Below are 19,996 nucleotides of genomic sequence, written 5' to 3'. Positions count from 1 at the left end.
AGATTTGCCGTGTTAGCGGAGTAAATGGTCTCCTCGTGTTGACGGCATCTTTTCTTTGTTTATTTATAAAAACGGGTTAGCTTGAGTGTCTGAGTGCGGTGGGGGTTTGTTTGTACGCGGGGCGTGATTGCCGAGGGCCTTGATGGATTGTAGCTTGTAGGTTTTTTTTGTGGTTGTGTTGTATGGGAGCGAAGTCTGGAGTCTGTTTGGAAAACCACAAAACCGACATGTAAATATTTGTTTTAATGCGTGCGAGAATAGGAACTGAGTGTAAGTAATGCGTTGCAACTGCTGTGACAGTTTATCAGTTTTTTTTGGGGGGGGTAGTGGGCCTAAAATGTGTAGTATTATCTAAAAATAAGCATTTTTCCAAATCATACTATATGTGTAGTTTTTATAACGGTGTTTTAATTCAGCAACTACAGGTTTGCAAATTCCGTCACATTGCAAGACCTGAGAATTTACATGCTTCAAAGCCAAAAAAAAGCTTAAAAGTGTAAAAACATCCAAAGTGTAAACACCTTTTTTTATGAATAAAGATTAAATGTATAAATAAAGTTAATGGACACAATGTTTTCCCATTGATTTCTGGCTTTTGTCTTCTGCCATAAAGCTAGAGTTGCCAGCACAGGTGCTCCCGCTCACATTCTGAATGAGAACTAATTAGGATTTACTGAAAGATAGAGACTAAAGAAAAGACGAGAAAAGATGAAAAGAAAATGAAAGAACCGGACAGACCACGTGACCCAATAACAAAGGCAGACGGCCATAGCCGAAGACAAAGAATGACTGTGTCATCTTAGAGCGGCACCATTACAAATACATGTTAAGATTAAAATGTTTGATTAAAATCGTTTTTTCTGCTTCATTATTTTCCTATGAATGAAGTTCATTACACAAACACACACACACACACACACAGAGAGAGAGGCAAGCACTGATGAGGAAGTTTGTAATCAATCTTAATGGCTCTTTACTGCTCTAAGGTTCATTATGAATATCAAGCAAACACAATGAGCTATCTTTCACCCTCGTATCGATTGCTATGCAAATTTACATACATTTCGTGCAGCCTCGCCTCTGCGGTGAGGAGAACCAGGTTGTATAATAAAACAGTTTGTTAACAACAAAACATAACAGCACTTGTGTGAACAGTTTCTGCTCATTATTACGCTGCTCTCATGATTTTGGAACAGCAGGCGAGCGCGCACACAGACAGAGCGAGTGTCTTTCTGTTTAGCGTAGGCTCTGTGAGGAGAGGTGTGTGTCATTCGGTGAGTGTCCCTGTCATGTATGGCTGCTTGTACATACGCCGTGTGTGCAGTGTGCTGTGTAAATTCGAGAAGGCAGCATTGCAAACCAGAGGAAAAACAAATTCGTACCTACGGGCCATTTTAGCACTCTCTCAATACCCCCGGTAGTCGGATCTGTCTCGCTTTAACTCAAGCACGGCGTAGCCATGTTTGATGGACTTGACTACGTATCACACTACCAGTAATGATGGCATCGTTTGAGATGAACATCGATAATTCAGTTTCATCATTCAAGCCTCCTGAGTGATGTATATTTGCCAAAGAGTGCCAACATTCAATGCACCGAAATGCATAATTTGTATACAATAATTTCAAGACACACAGAACATGGCATGTAATTTCACCGACCTATCTCGTGTTTTTGTTTACCAGGTCTAAGTATCCGCGGGGCTCAGGAGGAGGACCCGCCAGATCCTCAGCTGATGCGTCTTGACAACATGCTTCTGGCGGAGGGCGTGTCGGGACCGGAGAAGGGCGGAGGATCGGCCGCGGCTGCAGCAGCGGCGGCAGCGGCAGGAAGTCCCACCGACAACTCCATCGAACACTCGGACTACAGGGCCAAACTCTCTCAGATCAGACAGATCTACCACACCGAGCTGGAGAAATATGAACAGGTGAAAAAATGAATCTGGTCTGATCATGCTTCAGTCCAGTACGATCTTAAGAAGCTAGTTTTGTGGGATTATTTGTATTAAAACCATTTTTTAGCTAAAAGGATTACCTTTTGCTACAGTAACCTTGATTTTTGTAGTAAAACTATGGTCTTACAAAACATAATCGGTTACATTAACAGTTCTGCACACATTTATATTGATCATGGATGTAAAAGGTCCCGTCTTGCTGTTTAGTCTGAATAAATGATTTTCACTGAAGCTTCATGACAGGTTTAAAGAAAGACCCAAAGACCTTCATCTGAACTGAAGGTGTCAGAGGTCCAAACCTTAGCTTGCACTTTCCGGTTTATATTCCTGTCTATCACGATTATAACTGAGAGCGGATGTGATTTACGGCGATATTTAGGCATAAGGACATCTTCAACTTACCTGACCTCAGAACAGCGGTAGTCTAGACATCCTCTTATAAATATTGAGCAGACGCTTTTAGTTACAGTGTGGAGAGAAGCCTCTTATTGCAAAGTGTTGCTATGTAGGACTTACAGCTTCATTGAGGTCATGTATTGATTCTTTAATGGAGCTGACATTAATTTTTGATTCAGCGCTTTACTTATTTTCCTCATAAACAAGGATGAGCGGAGCCGGTGCCTTTCCATCACTTTCTGAGATGTGATGTAGCTAAAGAAGTGGTTTGGGGGGATATTCCTAGAAATTCTTTCTGTGTTTGTGCTCCACTTGTCCATAAAAACGGTACTTATGCAATGAACAGTAACGGTCTTATTTGTAAATAACAATCTTTTTAATGATATGGAAGTGGTTTTAGCTGATAGCTTTGTCAGGCAATGGGCTAAATTAGTCTGATTAACATCCAGCTGTTTAAAAAAGAGAGCATGCGGAAAAGGTGGCACAAACCTTTCGTCTTAGCTAAATGCGTCTTTCTTAAGGGCGTTCCTTGATTTTAATTATCTAAATGTAAATACTTAACGAATTTTCCACCGAGTAATGAGCTAAAGTGTGCACTACCTAAATGAGTTATTCTAATTAATCATGTATGAACTGCTTTAACCAAAAGCTGTTCTGAATTCTACGGCAGCTGGACAGGTGCCAAATTGCAAATCGGCATTTGCGTTCGTAGATGTGACTGTTAAGCATTCCGAGTCCTCGGTAGCGCTACAAACAGGACGGAGCGTGTTTTTTCCACGCAAGAGGAGCGGCTTTGAACTTGCTTCAAAAATTGCTGATTGCCGCTCCAGAGAGCTTCAAACGAACGATAGCGTTGCTTCTGCCGAATAACGTCAAAGAGAATTTCTGTCACCAGGCTGAGAGTACGTAACTGTTTCAAATAAAGAGTCAATATCTAGGATGTTTTTTACATTTGAAGCAAGACGACGCATGAATCGTAAATTAGAAAATTATTTATTAGCAGCTGAGGCTCGGTAGTTGGTCCTAATGACTTCCGAGGCTGAAAACAGCTCAATATAATTCTACAAATTGCATGCATCTCATCAGCCGTTGTTAATTTGGTTTTGTGCGGTACGTTTGACACCTACATTCTCACGTGGATTCTACTCATTGTGCAGGAAAGCTGGATCTTTATACAATTGTTGCGTTTCTCCACAGGCATGTAATGAGTTCACCACCCACGTCATGAACCTGTTGAGGGAGCAGTCTCGCACACGGCCCATCTCGCCCAAAGAGATCGAGCGCATGGTCAGCATCATCCACCGCAAATTCAGCTCCATCCAAATGCAGCTTAAACAGAGCACCTGTGAGGCCGTAATGATCCTGAGGTCCCGCTTCCTCGATGCCAGGTTAGTATGAGCACAGTCTACTTTGACAGTGAACTATAGAACATTTCGAAGAATGATTTTCTTTTGCGTTTACAAATTAACCTGGAACTGCTTTGCAGCTATACTTGTTCTGCGGTGTATTTGCAGAGTTATTTTAAGTTAACTAGTTTAAAATACCAAAAAATAGTAATATGACCTTTAACCTCAAAGTTTGTTCAGGCACAGCCATTGACCCCACGGCACTTGTTTGCTTGGGCATCATCAGCATACCAAAACAAGCTGCATTATTCAACCATTAGCGGTTAAGATGTTCTTTTGCTAAGACAAGAGCTCGAGAGCCTAGAGGCCATCCACTGAACACAATCATGCTAAGCACCTGAAAGCAGTTAAGAGTTTTATAGAGTGGAAATGAAGTCATTTGCGTTTGGTGGGTAGGAGGTCATCGGCAGGTGGTCCAGATTACTGTAATCACAAACAGTTGGTGGAGGAGATCTTGAGAGGCAAAGAGAAATGACGCGACGACAGCAAAAAAGAGTGAGTGCGGATCAAGAGGTTTCGCGGAGAACGCTCAAGTGGAGCGGATGCACAATCGTTCGGCCGGCCACTCGTGTGAAAAATCATTAAACAAGCCGAGAAAATGCAGCCGGCGCTTAACAGTGGTGGGCTCCGAGTTGGGGTGAGGAAGGGGGGTGGAGGGTAACGGGGTGGACCATACTGGGTGGCGGTAAGTGCAGCTCCATCAGGCCCTGCCCTGGTACTTGAGGAACAGCTGCCCATGGTCTGATTTCCCTAATGTCCCAAGATACAGCTCTGACTGGGAATGCTCGAGCACCTCTAAATGCCCCCATCAGAGCGAAAGAAACAGGGAGAAAGAGAGATGGAAAGCTGCTGCGCTCGCTGCTCTAAATGCTGAACATTTCACGCTTTGCCTAGAGCTCGACCAATGATGTGACTGCATCCGTTCAGGTGGCTACATGCGTATTCTTATTACAGACTTTACAAAACTGCTTATTTGATTTCAGCCAACAACTTCATTATTTGTTTGGCTGTTATCCTCTCCGCAGAGGATGGGTCAAGAGGGTCGACTAGTCAATTAGCAAGGTCGACTGGTTTATATTTTTTCATAGTTTAGATATTTTAGAAGATGTGCTTTATTCGGCGTGCTGTATATTCTATTTCAAAAACTATGTTTATTCAAATGTAATTTTAGTGTACTTCTTTTAAACTTAAAATAAGTATAATTAGTCTTTTATGTACTTCTCAGAAAACCAGGTGTGAACTAGTTGTGTACTCAAATATACTACAAAATGTACTACTACAGTACAATAAAAGTACACTATAAAGTACACTATAAAGTGGGCCAGTTTTGTCCTAAATAGTATTGGAATTTCAAGTATACTAGTCTAGTAGTACTTTGAAAATATAGGCACAACTCTATGCAATATTCAGTTCTCCTTATTGTTTTCAACTGCATTCATCCTTTTATTTCAGACGGAAACGGCGGAACTTCAGCAAGCAGGCCACAGAGATCCTGAACGAGTACTTTTACTCACATCTTAGTAACCCTTATCCAAGCGAAGAGGCCAAAGAGGAGCTGGCTAAGAAGTGCAGCATAACAGTATCCCAGGTGAGCTCACCATTCAATGCTCATATCATTTATGTTTGATAGTTTGGAAAGAACAACAAACAGGTCAAAGCCTTCAATTTGTCCCCATGTCAAGAGTCTAGGTCAAAAAAGGTTGATACCAGAACAATAAGAAATATGAATATACAATATATCTTGTGCCCTTCGTTCCTCTTGTCACTGTCTGGCATGCATACCTGTTTGCTCTAACACATCAGTCTGATACTTCCACCAAGCTGTGTCTCAAGCAGGGCCTGAAGACACAGCGTGTACCCTGTTGTGGATGGATGCCACAGTTTGTGGTGATCTGTGTCAGTCATTGTGTTTTAGAGTAAATGTGTGTGTGTGTGGGAGAGAGTGCATGCGTGCCGAAGAGTGGAGGAATAAAAAGAGGCAAACTTTATTTTAGTTGCACATTCAGGGAATAAATTCGTCCTTTAAGGGAGCATTTTAAGACGCTGCTTAACATGAGATGTTTTCTGACCTGTGTTGCCAGATATCCTACAGTACATCAGTATTGGGCAGCACCTATCGATGAGCCTACATCTCTTTTTAAATTCACGAATAGGCTTTGGCTGGGCTAGTCAATGTGCTAGAGGAACATTCATAAATGTTGAAAGCATTTCATTGGTCAAAAAAAATGTAGTGCTGGATGAGTCGTCATTTATTCTAAAAAAAAGATTTAAAAGTTGTTTAAGCGTGTAAGTGAGTGTTAGCATATAGATAAATTGAAACCTAACAAAATTCCTTTTTTAATTTCGTGGGGTCTTTAAGAGTATCACAGTGTTTTCCCACTCAAACAATCAAATTCAGAATCCACCTGAAGGCAAGAGCACCCACCCCCACCCATCTCCCCACAGACAAAACTTTTTTCCTTTTTCAAACTGTCACAGAGGTGGTCAAGGTCAAATGTCAAGTATTACCCTATTTTAGAGCGTATTTGCTTACTCTGTGATGTCATAAATGTTTTTTTTTCTCTGTGGGGAGGGGCTTATGGAGGGTTGTTCAGAGTCAGATCCTGTAAAAGCCATTCTTTTTTGCCTTCAGGGGGTGGGAACCACCATCACAGTGGCACAGGTATGTCATGACTTCTGCATCACTTCTGTTGTGCCGTTTGTTTTTCTTTATTGTTGCTTTTCCTTTATACTATCACCCCTTTATGTATGTTCACTGACACTTTAGACAATGTTACGCACTCCATTCTCCAAAACGTCATTTTCCTCCACAGCAGAACCAGACAAACTGTTGAGTAGGTCTATATTTGGAGTGCATAGTAATAAAAATTAGTCTTTTTTTAGAAATCAGATATGTATCTTCCAAGACTTCTATTTTAATATATAACCCCTCCACTCTTCCCTAGAGAATTACACTCACCAGTCAAACCACTAAAAGTACGTCCTTTATTTTATTGTGTTATGTCTTGTCATACATGCCTGTGATAGATATTTACCCCACGTTGTATTTAATCAGTGTGTTTTACATATGTCCAGGATTTTTTTATTACAGATTTGGGAAATCTGTATGTTGGAAGACTTGAAAATCTAAAACTTTTGGTTAAAGGGATAGTTCACCCAAAATGAAAATTCAACATTTACTCGCCCTCATGTCATTTCAAACCTGTATGACTTTCTTTCTTCTGTAGAACGCAAAAGAAGATATTTTGAAGAATGTTGGTAACCAATTGACTTCCGTTGTATGAACACAAAACCACTGAGACATTTCTCAAAATATCTTCTTTTGTGTTCCACTGAAGAAAGTCATATACAGGTTTTGAACAACTTAGGGGACATTCATACATTTATTTTGGGTTGAACTATCCCTTTAAGTTATTATAGTAATCCAAAGAATGTGTTTCAAAACAGCAACTACTTGTAGCATTAATAATAATTCCTACCAGTTCAAATGACTTCTTTCTATTTCTAAGATAGCAAGAATGTGCTTCGTTTTTTTTCTTGTGTCTGAGACGTGAAATTAGAAGTGATGTGCACTCTTAATGGTACTGTTGAGGAAATTTAGCCGCCTTTATCAGACACCACTGCACAGAATCAACCTCATTATCTGAGCAAAATCTCTGTGCACGTGTAACGCTCTGCAGCCTCCCAAATGAGCACCGAGCATGGCACGCCGGGTCACGTGATGCTTTTTTTGGGGGAGTTTCCATAACCGCTATCATTTTAGGCTTCGAGTCTAGAGGGGATATTGTGCTCCCTGCAAATGAGCGGGCGCGAAATGTTCCGCCCGTCACCCAATTAAGTGCGGTTCTTCCGCTTCGATCTTCCTGCGGTTCAAACGAGCGACACTTATCAATATTTCAGCTCATTATACATGTAGCTGAGTTCTGCCTCAGGTTAATGTGTTAACTATTAATGCAGGCCGTTTCATTATTGATAATATCAGCAGCTCTGGCCACAGCAAACACCCATGACAGGGAATGTGTGTGCGTGTGATGAAGCCAGAGGTCTGGGTCTCCATTTAAGCTCCGTTCTCGGCAAGAGAAGCAGTATAAATCGGGCAGTATTGAGACCTGGGTAAGATCATCCATCCCCTTTCAGTGACACCAGCGGCGTATTGACCCAGGCTTGGGGAGGTAATGGTGGTGAATTATTTACTACTCCTAGACAGGCTTTCCTCTCCATTGCTTTAGTGCAAACAAACCCGATATTGGGTTCCGCATCTCTAGTGTTCTGCTTCCACCTCTTGCTATCTCTCTCACCTTCTTTTACGGTCGGGTATAGAGTAGTAATTCTGTTCGTAACAAATAAAAGTGAATAAGCAGTGTATGTTATCCTGCACCATGTTTTGTAGAGTTTTAGTGTTTTCAAAGCATTATGTGCAGACTTCTCTGCACATAATGTATACAATGTATAAAAGTCAACCAAAGCAAAGCTTACAAAAGCAACAAATCTGACAAGAGAACGATGATTTAAGTTCATATATTTATGTTTATAACCTGTATAATATTTGGTTAGCAACAGCTAGGTTCTAGGTCTTAGGTTAGCTCGGCCTCTTTTCCATGGCCTCAAAGCTGCTTCATAAGCAGGTTAAGTAAAAAGGATGGCGGCTAGTGCTTTCATTGCTTCCAATTAAACCTTGCTTGTTAGTTTAACCTCTAGGTAAACCCATCAAACAATTGATGTTAAGGCAAAAGCCTGCCAACGGTGGTGGCTTCAGTCGAATGGTCATTAATTTTAATTGCCTAGATATTAAAGATTTAGAAGCGCGGAGGCATGGTGGGGGTAGAAATGATCTGATGTCATGTAAATTCAGCCGCTGTAGCGTAGCGTGGCCTGAGCTGCTGGAGATATTAAAATGGAAGCAGAGAGGTGGAAATTAAATAAAGCATCATTAAGGGGCTGAGGCTCTCTGGTCCTCCAGTCCAGCCAGAGCCGGAATACGGCAGGAGAGATCGCCACGGCGACAGGCCACCGTAATTTATAGGGCTATTAAGAAACAACCCCTAATCTCTTTATTATTCCACAATTATGCAGTGCTAGCATTTGCACATCCACCCACCCCCCATGTGACCCAGATCTTATTGTTTTCCGGCTGCTGTTTTTAGTAAAATTACCATTATTGTAATTATTAATGTATTGGGTTGAGGCTTCACGATTGCTTTTAGGTGTACAATCAGAGTCGTGGTTATTAGCGTGTCTGTTATTCGTCTTCGGGCAAGAGCGCAAAAGTGGTTTTATGCAAAAGAAATGAACATTAGCGTTATTAAGATGCATTAAAGCTTTGCTGTTGAAATCGAAGCAGCCAGATGTATCATCTCTTTAAAAAAAGAAGAGGAAAAGAGAATTTGTTCGTTTATAAAATAAGGAATGGGGAACAGAAACAACACCAACACAAAGAATCCACCTCAGCTAACCTTTTAGGGAAATGTTCCACCTTCATGCTTTGGTTTTGCTAGCTGATCTCGTAAACGCAACGTTGCCACAAGACGAGCAGCCCCCCGAGTGTTGGTTTTTGTCTAGAGACAAACAGAGAGCGTGTCACGCCTCCATCCGTAATAACGCACAAGCCCTGTCTGATAATCGCTTAATTAGTCTGCATGCCCAGCGGATATTACTGTGGGAGGCTGGGGACTGTGGACTTGATAGACCCAAACATGACATCTTGAAACAATCACCGTGCTCAGCGCGCAATGGCTTGTCTGCATTGACGTCTGACGCCCCCTCCTCTTTTTTCCTTTTCCTATTCTTTCTGTCTCTCCCTCAGGTATCCAACTGGTTCGGCAACAAGAGGATCCGTTACAAAAAAAACATCGGCAAGTTCCAAGAGGAGGCCAACCTGTACGCCGCTAAGACAGCCGTGACTGCCGCGCACGCAGTGGCCGCTGCCGTTCAGAACAGTCAGACCAACTCGCCCACCACACCCAACTCTGGTAAGCTTACGCCGATCCCGGACAAGTCCCCAAAAACCAACCAACCAGGCATCCCCAACCTTGGCTTGGTCCCTTCTGATTCTGCCCTCCCTTTGGCTGATGTGACAGTGAGAGGTCCCAGTCTGGGGCTTGAACCTCACTCTCCTGCCTTTGAGATTATACATGCTGAACGAGATGAGCAAAGTCAAGCAGAAACTGTGTGAGAGGTTTTCCCATGCTGAATATGTTTGTAGTTTTGGGGGGTGGAAGAAATCCTCAACCACTTCTCTATCCATAAATATTCCCCCGCTGTGAATTAATGGAAATCTCTTGCTTGGAGCATGTTAGGCTCTTACACAAATATACAGTATGGAATAATGATGAATATTTGATTAGCAGCATGATTGAGTGTGTAGCTTAAATGGATGCTCTTCAGACGTAATAAGCAGAAGATATGACTGTGATATGGACATGGCTTAGACCCTGAGGAGTTGTCGGTAAGCAATTTTTAAGGGGTCCCCTTTTTCTTGCACCCAGGATTCCAGATGAAAGATGAAGAATTTCAGCTGGACTCTGCAGAGAACAAAAACACTCTATTAACCAACATGTTCACTGGTACTGGCCTTTTCCATAAGCTTCTTATTGTCCTTCTTGTCATTGGCATATTACCCTTACCCCTTATAAACTAGTCCATTAGATTAGGTGTAGGTGTGAACCCATTGTGGAAACCTAGACCACCAACTCCATACACCATTTCTGCATTTTTTGTGACCCCCTCACTCTTTTAATTTAGCATTAATTTGTTATTTTGGTGCAAGTCATCCACATCTACCTAAAGGTGTAATGCAACCCATCATCTCCATTCCTGTCCTTTCGTTTTCTTCCGCTTGCTTTCCGAGCGTGGTGTGTGCTGTGTGTACGTCCCTGTAGAAGTCGCGTGTACGTGTGAGTCTGTGTGGTAGCCTCTCTTTCTCCTTCTCACCCTATTCAGCCTCATATTTTCCTTTCTAGGTTCGTCAGGTTCTTTTAACCTCCCAAACTCGGGGGACATGTTCATGAGCATGCAGAATCTGAATGGGGATTCTTACCAAGGGGCACAAGTCGGAGCCAATATGCAGTCACAGGTAGGCGCTACGCACAGGAACTGGGGCTGTGAACCAGAGCAGACCTGTCAGCTAGCCTACCATCCACATTATAAACTCAACCTCCTCCCCCCTACATGCAGACAGTGATTTAGATTCGATCACCCCCTCAACAATTAGTCTCATTATAGCCGTGGAAGATTAATGATGACTGTAGTCTGGATATGGATGGATCCTTCAAAATTCCAGACCGGACCTCGACTAAATTACCATATCACAGGCCCATCTGAATAGACGCTCATTATTTGCAGCAGTATGCTAGCATATCGATCCTGGGACAGACCCCATTTTGTAGTTGATGTGAATGCATTTGGCTCTGACGTGAGCTCTTGGGTTGGTATTGGGTGTATGGTACTGTTTCTTCCTCCAAACTTCTATGTCCTTTTCTGTCTCCTTTTCATCCAGAATATGCCATGCTTTCATTTTCACATAAGCTCATCTCATCTTCATGTTAAAAGACATCATTTGAAGGAGAGAGAAGTTACTGCATACCAAACATTTCTCAAATTCTAAAAAAAACTGTTAATGTGTCACGTTTCGTATTCTCCTCCAACTGTTGTCATGTGTGAGTATTTATTTGTGTTTTTTCTTTTTGTTAATTCACTCAAGACCCTCATTTCTGCGTACTCTAGAAATACAGTAATTGTTGCCAGAAAGCAGATGTACATATGTTGTTCTAAACGTTTCATTAAACCACACGTTTACTGTATCCCTAACTTCATTCAGCTGTATAATCCATCCAGTATGATTCATTTAGTAAACCACATGTAGTACATACGTGTTCAAACACCACTGCCTCTGTCTATAGTCACCGTACATAACTGTGTGTTGATGTTTGTATGTGTTTTTGAAACCCGGAATGTTGACGAGCTTGACTTCCTGTTGTGTCCTCTGCAGGTGGATACCCTGCGCCATGTTATCAGTCAGACGGCAGGATACAATGATGCCCTGGGGGGGAATTCCATGTATAGTCCACATGGCTTAAATGTAAGTAATGGCTCATTCAGCCATGAAGTGGCAGCGAAACATGCAATATAAAACTGTTTACACTTGTCAAAGCATTAAACAGATCAAATCATAGCAAACCATAAGTAATATATGTTTTTTGAAGAACTGAACAGAAAGACTATACTGTGCTGAACTGAAAGTATTAAATAAATAAGTAAATATATGGACCAGTAACAATGAGTTACTTCAGTTAAGTTTCATCAATGTACATCATATTGAGAAAAATAATTGCAATAATATCATGTATATAATACCATGTATTATGTCCCTTTCTTAATTTTTCTTTATTTGGCCTGAATAAATGTAAAGCTGCTTTGCAACATTGCAAAAACTGTGAAAATCACTATATAAATGAAATTACATTATTATACAGTATCTTACTTAAAGAAAAAGTTCACCCAAACATGAAAATTCTGTCATCATTTACTCACCCTCGTGTCATTTCAAACCTGTATGACTTTCTTTCTTCCACAAAAAAATATATTTTGTGGAATGTTGTTAACTGGCACCCATTGACTTGCATTGGTTTTGTGTCCATAGAATAGAAGTAAAAGGGCGCCACTGCTGTTTGAACTTTTTCAAAATATCTTCTTTTGTGTTTTGCGGAAGAAAGAAAGTCATACATGTTTAAAAAGAGGGCGAGAAATTGATGACAGAATTTTCATTTTAAGTTTGAACTATCACTTTTACATTAAGTCTCTAGAGCTATTAAAAAAAGAGCAAACTCTGAACAACATTTTATTGCCTACTTCTATCGCTCTGGAGACTTAATGGAGTTTTCTATAGTACTTAGCCTCAGATGTTTTGTAAATGCCTGAAATGATTCCTAAATAAAAATCAAATCAAATGAAACAATGTGTATTCAAATTGACTTAGAATTTAATATAATTCTGTGCCATATTTTAAATACATAAACATTACATGTTTTAACATTAACAACAAAATGTGCAGTGTGTAGTTATTATAACACGATTCGAAAGATTCTGAGTCAGACAGTAAGGAATCAGCGTAAATCCAAACTCCATGACAAACTACGATGATTCATAATTTGACAGACGTATCTATCCCATAAAATGCGTAAGGCAGAAATTGTGACTGTTTTAAAGCACGGATAAAACGCTTCGCTCAGTAAAACCTTGAGCAGCTCAAGTATTTGGGAGTGGTGTGAGGAAAATGAGATTCAGAAATATATTAAGTCTGTTTGTTGCCTGTGTAAACAGTTCATATTACAGTAACCTATAACGCGGTAAGATGAAAAGGCTTTTACCAGCACATCTTGCCTGTTTGCCTGTTTTGAAATGCTTCAAAGAATTTGCAATATCCTTATCAACATGATGAAATATGAAAGTATGATTGCCTGCAGCCGTCTGCAGGCATGAATTTTATCTTCCTTGATGAGGTTTGATATGCTGTTTTTTCCCCATACACTGCGTAATCTGAAACCATCAGAGTAAAGACTCATTTATTTGGAGAGAGAGAGAGAGAGAGAGAGAGAGAGAGAGAGAGAGAGAGTGAGAGAGTGAGTGAGAGTATACATATATTTTCCTTGTGTTACACATAGCAAACCAGGTTCAGATGTTATGTCTGTTACCTGTTACCTAAGACAATTTTTTGGATATAGAGTAGAATAGTTTTATTGTCATCGTACAGCTGTACAATGAAATGTGTGTAAATCAAATGACCCAAAAAATGTGTCGGATCAATAGATATTCGCAATACAGAAGAGCATTATTTGTGGGTCCAAATGTTTATTTTACACAGAGCGAAAAATTAACAGCTTTCCAAAAGCTAAACAAATCACTTTCTATTGAGAAACAGATGCGTTCGGATGGAGGAATAATTTGCATTGTGGTAATTAATAGAGCTGCGCTCTCACGTGCACGTTTTGATGACTGTTAGAGCTCCATTTGGATGAATTAACTCCCCAGATCAATAAATGTCACAAGTCAAAATGTATGCCCGATGTTTTACAGCAGCGGGACCCAAACACGGCTGAGTATCTGTGGCTAACCCTGTGTGTCAACGACAAGTGCGTGTTCGGATGTGTCCGTGGCCCGTAGCTGTGTAGATGAAGTGTCAGCCTCACGCAGGCTCAAACGCCACACTTTCACACTCTCTCACTTCGGGCCAGCGCTCAAGTCAGAACTCACTCTATCATTTGGGTTCGGGCGGTGTGTTTGTGTGCCCGCGTGTCAGGCTGAATGCGAGTGATCCATGTCACCCGGGTACAGCAGACTTCCTCATAACGCTCGCGTTTCAGCCTCAGTCCAGACACCGTGGCTGGAGGAGACCAGCGCAATCTATTTATTGACCTGTTCCTGGAACTCCAAATCAGCAAAATCCTAATTTCGCGCACACACACGAAAACAAACGCACACACATCTCCCCACGGGTTTTCCGGAAACACAGACGGATTGTTTTGATAACCGAAAGCATCATTAGCAGATTAGCATACGCTAACCTTTGTTGTGGAGAGAGGGAGATCTGCGTGGGGGATTATTTTTTTGGGATATTCTGGTAGAAAGACATGCTGCGATTCTCCGGCAAGAGCCTAACAATCCGCTTGGGAGCGCTCATGCGAGCAGGGTGGAGGAAAGGCCCGCACCGTCACTTCCACTCAACATCCTTCCAGAATCCCCCCCAATCCCCACCCTGGTCTCCCGCCTCTTGACTGACATCAAAATATGGAGCGACAAGCTGTCGGCCCACCGCTGAAATCTGATTAGACATTGATTTCAGCAATCGTTCCCATTGGCCACAACGTTTATGCGAATTTGTTTTCCGAGAGCGAGGGAAGCAGGGAGTAAGAGAGGGAGAAGCCGATGCGGGCTTAACGTGGCAAGATGGCCGCTGGCGTGTCAGGCGGTAGATCGAGGGAGACACTCGCTCTTATTAATTTCTTAATGCATTAGTATGCGCATATATGCATGCCTCACACGTACACACCAGGACACACACTTCAGCCTGAACAGAAAAACACACACACTTCAACACATGCTTTTGTGAATTTATGATTACTGGGAGAAATATTTACCTTTTACATAATTAATAACTGTACAACCCATATTAAAGAAATGCACCAAATCTCATTAAGGTCTCCGTTACTTCTATTAAAAAAATAAGAATTATTGAAGATTTTTCTTATGCTATACTAAGTGTAAATTTATTTAAAATGGTTATATCTCAAACTTTGCTTACATTGGCCAAGATACAACAGCCTGCAATAAAAAGGTATTTCAATATGAGTTTAACCATTTCTCATCAAATTTAACCAATACTGTCCAGATTAATTGTGAAGCTTTGTATTTTTACTTCACTGTGTCTTTTGTGTCTGTTTTTATTTATTCTAAGGAATTTTTATATAGAGTTGATACTTGAAAATATTTAACTGAGTAACTTTCCTGAGCCATGAAAGAGTTTTCTAGAGCCCTATTCAGACGGGACTAGTTTTAATGGAGGAGGTTTGCAAATTCATGTTTTTCAGACATACTCTGTGATTTTAATCCCATGCGAATCGGCCAAGTCTGTTTTTTTCTCACACGATCTCTGTAAAAATTCCCGAGCAATTTACCTAATGTTTTTCGCCGAACTCAGTGGTCCTCTGAATCATGTCTGTGATTGCTGACAATATCTTTTCAAAACGCGTTTCTTTACATGTTTTGGCCAATGTGAACTGCTGTAAGTTCTTAATAACGCGCGTGTATACACTTCCTGCATCCCATTCATTCAGTATTCTTATCGAATAGATATGGATGTTTTTGCAATTCTGCGAAATACAAAAATAAAATCGAGACGGGACAAATTTCGTAAACTGTTAAGACTGGCAACTGTAATATCAGTTTACTGATATCAGTCCGGAACTCGGCTTTATTTGTCCACTCAATTACGTAATGGTAATGTTATTTAATGAAAATAAATAATTATTATATTAAATAATCATGTTTACTTCATTTCTGTGGGTTTATTATAAGCAGGCTGTTGTTGGGTCATATGAGTATACGCAATCAGAGGCGTGTTTACCATTTTGGGGGCCCTAAGCAAAGTCAAGACCTGAGGGCCCCCACACATGCATACTAACATTTTTATTTGAATTGCACAACAGTAATATTGAGTACAGTATGTGGAATTAGTGAGACATATATAACCTGGATTTATTTGACTTTGAACCGCATAACAGCACACACAATTGTTTACAGTTTGGTGTGAGAATAAACATTCTATGTTTTAGAATCAAATATTTGATATGTGCCCTTCATGACTGTGTATCTGTGCCAGGGGTGACACCACTACCCGAAAAAATGTGGGGCAAACTTTGATAATTTAAAATGTAATATAATTTGAGTTATCAATAATCATTTAAACTAAATGGCATGAACACAAATATTATAGAAATTGATTTTATTAAAGAACCCACAAGATTTCAGTGCTTCAATTGCTGAAAATATTTAAGAATTCCTAAGACGTGTTTAAGTGTATGAAATATCTTTTCCTCCCTAAAAATAACATAAGATAGATGCTGTGATCTAACGAACTAAAGACTGACTTAAACTAGGCAGTCCTATTAATGTAATTTCAAGCAAAACACAAATCTACAAGTTATTGATGTGCTTTAGAAACAGACACATGTAAACAGATTGACATTCATTGCAATATGTATTTGAACTGATCCTACAAGCTGTTTCCAGGGAAATCAGAGTTCAAGGCATTGGTCTCAAATCATCTTTTTGTCTGTCATGACTCATTTGTCTATGAAACATACCATGCAGTTTGCTTTTAATGCTATATGGAGCCAGCGTATCCTCATATAATTTTCGCAGACGCATCTAATAACAGCAAAATATAATTCACAATATCAGACAGCAGTAATTGTAAGACGTTTTAAAAATCACATGTTGACATTCCACTGTGTCACTTTACTCCATTGCAGCCTAAACTTTTCTCCAGCATGATTTACTTTATTTGAAGGACTCCACATAAACGATGTTTTTCCAGGAAATGTTAGCAATATGTAATGAACGGACGGTTGCGCCTCTGGCTGAGCGTAAAAGCTTAGCTAACCCACCCCCTAGCTTTAGAAGTTTTGATTGGTTTATCAACCGAGACAGACCTGTCTGTTATGAGATGCGTCCGGTTCAGCGCACGCAGACCGATCAAAAGCAATCATCAAATTATTTAACCCCTTGTGGCCACTAGGTGGCCCCCAAGCTTGCGGGGCCCAACGCATTTGTGTGGTTTGCGCAGTGGTTAACACCGTTACTGTACGCAATGCGCGTATCCAGAGCACGTGATCTTCTGCAGCGCTCAAGCGTACGAAACAGACACTCCCACCTCTGTTATAATCTAAGAGATCTAGTCCCATCTGAATCAGTACATAAAATCAAAGATGTGTTGTGTGAGAACAGTTATAACTTGAATGTTGTTCAGAAAACTAGTCCCGTCTGATTAGGGCTTAAGTAATGTACAAATGAAGTAATATAGAACAATATAAGAACTTCTGAACTAAGAAATTCTACTTTTTTCTGTTTTGTTTATTTTTATTATTTCTTTGCTTCACTATGCTTTGCTTTTTATCTTTTTTGAATTGGGAAACTAACAAAACTTGTGTTTGTGTTTTAGGGTAACGGGGGATGGCAGGATGCTACGACTCCATCCTCTGTGATCTCCCCTACAGAAGGCCCTGGTAGTGTGCACTCTGATACCTCGAACTGATTTCCTCATGACATGGACCCTCCCCAAACTGTGGATAAATCACAGAATTACAAAACCACAGACTGACCAATCAGAGACACAGAAAAAAACTCTTGCAGAAACATCTTCATGGAACTCTCGAGCATTCAAATCTACGGTACTTTAACAATTCCACAGTGTGTTTTGGAAGCCGAACATTTCTTAGCCGTCACATCGGTCCACTGCAATTTTTACTAACAATCTCTCCTCCAGTTATATTAACTCTATATGTTTTTTCTTCTTTTTATCATTTGAAGTGTACACGTTAAGAAAGTGTTTTTCTCTTTGCCTAAGATTGTATGTTACGTTGATTACTGTTCATAGCCCATTTCCATTGTTCTGACTGTCAGAAAGCTGTAGTGAAAGATCACTAGAACATACTGTATGCCTGCTAAAGTCTATTTAAAGTATGCTAATCCATGCATTTAACAGGGCTAAATGCTAAAGAAGGCAGCTTGGGGAATTCATTTCTGATATAATGTGTATGTTTTTTTTAAGTGTTTTTTTAATGTCACATGTTGTGGTTGCATTGATTTCAAATAAGACCTGAAAGCAATCCACTCCATTTTGGGGGGTTGATTTTTAAATATCTGGCAATTATTGTTTTTGAGTACAGGAATAGTAATCAATATTCAGTCCACTACAACAAATGAAGACATGTTGGAAATATGGGTCATACAGTACTTTTGGTAGTTACTCTTTGGGCAGTTTTCCGTTGAAAAGCGCTCTTGTATATGAATTAGCTAGTTAGAGTATTTATACATCTCACCAATCAATACTCAGCTTTATTACCTCATTCAAACTCATAGAAAACCAATAGATTTAAAGCTTTTCTTTAGCTTATAGTGCTCACTGACTACCTCTCAACAATATCCCAACCGCCATTTTTGTCTTTTACTTTCTGCCATTTTTCGTTGTCTTTTTTAATACATTTCTACTTTCGTTAGTTTGGTCGCATCTTGTAAGAAACTTTCTCTCTCACACACACTCGTTATGTAATCTAATGTATATTTTAACCTTCTAATAAAAAGCAAGTTGCTTTCTTGCATCTTTGAAAAGAAAAAATGAAAAAAAAAACATAATATGAATAAAATGAATATCATGGAGAGTATACAGTGGCTGGTGGAGAGGGATTTTTTGTGGCTGAAGGAACGCGCAGGGGGAACACGGTCATTACATTAACACCAAACAGTGAAACTGTTGTAAATACTGAAGAACATTTTGAATGTTGCTCATCTTGTTACTAATTCATGCAAAAAAAGGAATAAAAAAATTAAACAAAAACCCATGATTAAAAAAGAAAACCTGTATTGCATAGAGGTTACAGTATTCAGAATTGTACATTGCAAGCCCTGTGTGACAGGGTTTCGACTTTCTTTCTCCTTTTTGTATCGTATGTGATTCTGAAACTGATAAAAAGTCAAACAAAATTTATTTGTGGCAGTGGTTCTAATGTATTAAAGATGTTTCGTGTTTCTTTCTAACCAGACTACACCCTGGACTGAAAAGTCTTCCTTGTGGTAGTTATGTGTAATTTCAAACATGAATAAACTGTTTTCCTTTCATGATGGCGGAATGTTTTGATATTGTCTTATTTGTGTTTGTGTCGGTGTCCATCACAAACCTCGTATGTCCAAATTCGCTGTTTTTCAGGAAATGGAAAAAAATCGTACTTTGTAAATGATTAAATACTGTGTTGTCAAAGTTGACAAGCACTTTTTAATACTTTTTATTTGCAAAACCCAGTGACAAACATAATGAGTGACTAATAATAAAGATTTATGGAAGTAAAAACATGGAGATACGAGGTGTCTGAAGGACAGCAGAGATATGCATACAGTTTACATTGTAACATTTATTGTTAAAAGATTTAACAGAATGCTGTGTAATAAATTACATGTATTATGTTATATACATATTTAAATTATCTAAATTACAACAATATATGAAAAAGTTTTCTTTGTTATGAAATTACCCATACTCCATGCACATATCAAAACCAAACATTGATACCTCATTAACTTCAACAAAGCAAGAGATATTATTCTACTCCAAGGCGCATGTATTAAATCATACATGCAGAGCTAAACACAGCACCCCGCTTTGCTAACACGTAAGTGCTTGTGTCATATTACTTAGACAATCATACGGCAATATCATCCATGCATTAGTACGTGTCTATGCAAACCGCACATGCGCGTGACTAAGCCACTAAGACGAATTGACAGTCCCTTCAAAGAAATCACAGCTCCCCCCTCAGGCTTGTTTTCTGTCAGAGAGAAAGAGTGAGATTTTAGCATAGCAAGGGCTGCTGGGGCCAAATGAATTATTTGGTTTGATAGGGATCCATGGAACAGCTTGTGAGAAGCTATTCCATGTGGCACGGCGACATGTGACAAGATTGCATTAATAGTA

The 19,996-nt window shown here is 39.9% G+C and overlaps 1 protein-coding gene across 9 annotated transcripts in view; it reads left to right on the top strand.

Moving 5' to 3' along the window:
• Positions 1-19,149, top strand: part of pbx3b (pre-B-cell leukemia homeobox 3b) — a 78,205-nt gene extending 59,056 nt beyond the window's left edge. For 2 of the 9 annotated variants that reach the window (XM_057357079.1, XM_057357078.1), the window contains exons 3-11: positions 1,686-1,927; positions 3,548-3,738; positions 5,209-5,344; positions 6,389-6,418; positions 9,560-9,725; positions 10,242-10,319; positions 10,716-10,828; positions 11,744-11,833; positions 17,471-19,149. In XM_057357079.1, the coding sequence (XP_057213062.1) occupies positions 1,686-1,927; positions 3,548-3,738; positions 5,209-5,344; positions 6,389-6,418; positions 9,560-9,725; positions 10,242-10,319; positions 10,716-10,828; positions 11,744-11,833; positions 17,471-17,563 (1,139 nt within the window). In that variant the 3' untranslated portion in view covers positions 17,564-19,149. The remainder of the gene's footprint in view (positions 1-1,685; positions 1,928-3,547; positions 3,739-5,208; positions 5,345-6,388; positions 6,419-9,559; positions 9,726-10,241; positions 10,320-10,715; positions 10,829-11,743; positions 11,834-17,470) is intronic. The other 7 variants (XM_057357081.1, XM_057357080.1, XM_057357084.1 and 4 more) reach the window with 5 other exon arrangements.
• Positions 19,150-19,996: the final 847 nt, after the last annotated feature.

This window comes from Triplophysa rosa, linkage group LG17, assembly GCF_024868665.1.
Source record: "Triplophysa rosa linkage group LG17, Trosa_1v2, whole genome shotgun sequence".
NCBI classification, from domain to species: Eukaryota; Metazoa; Chordata; class Actinopteri; order Cypriniformes; family Nemacheilidae; genus Triplophysa; species Triplophysa rosa.
This window is presented reverse-complemented; position numbering and strand designations above follow the sequence as displayed.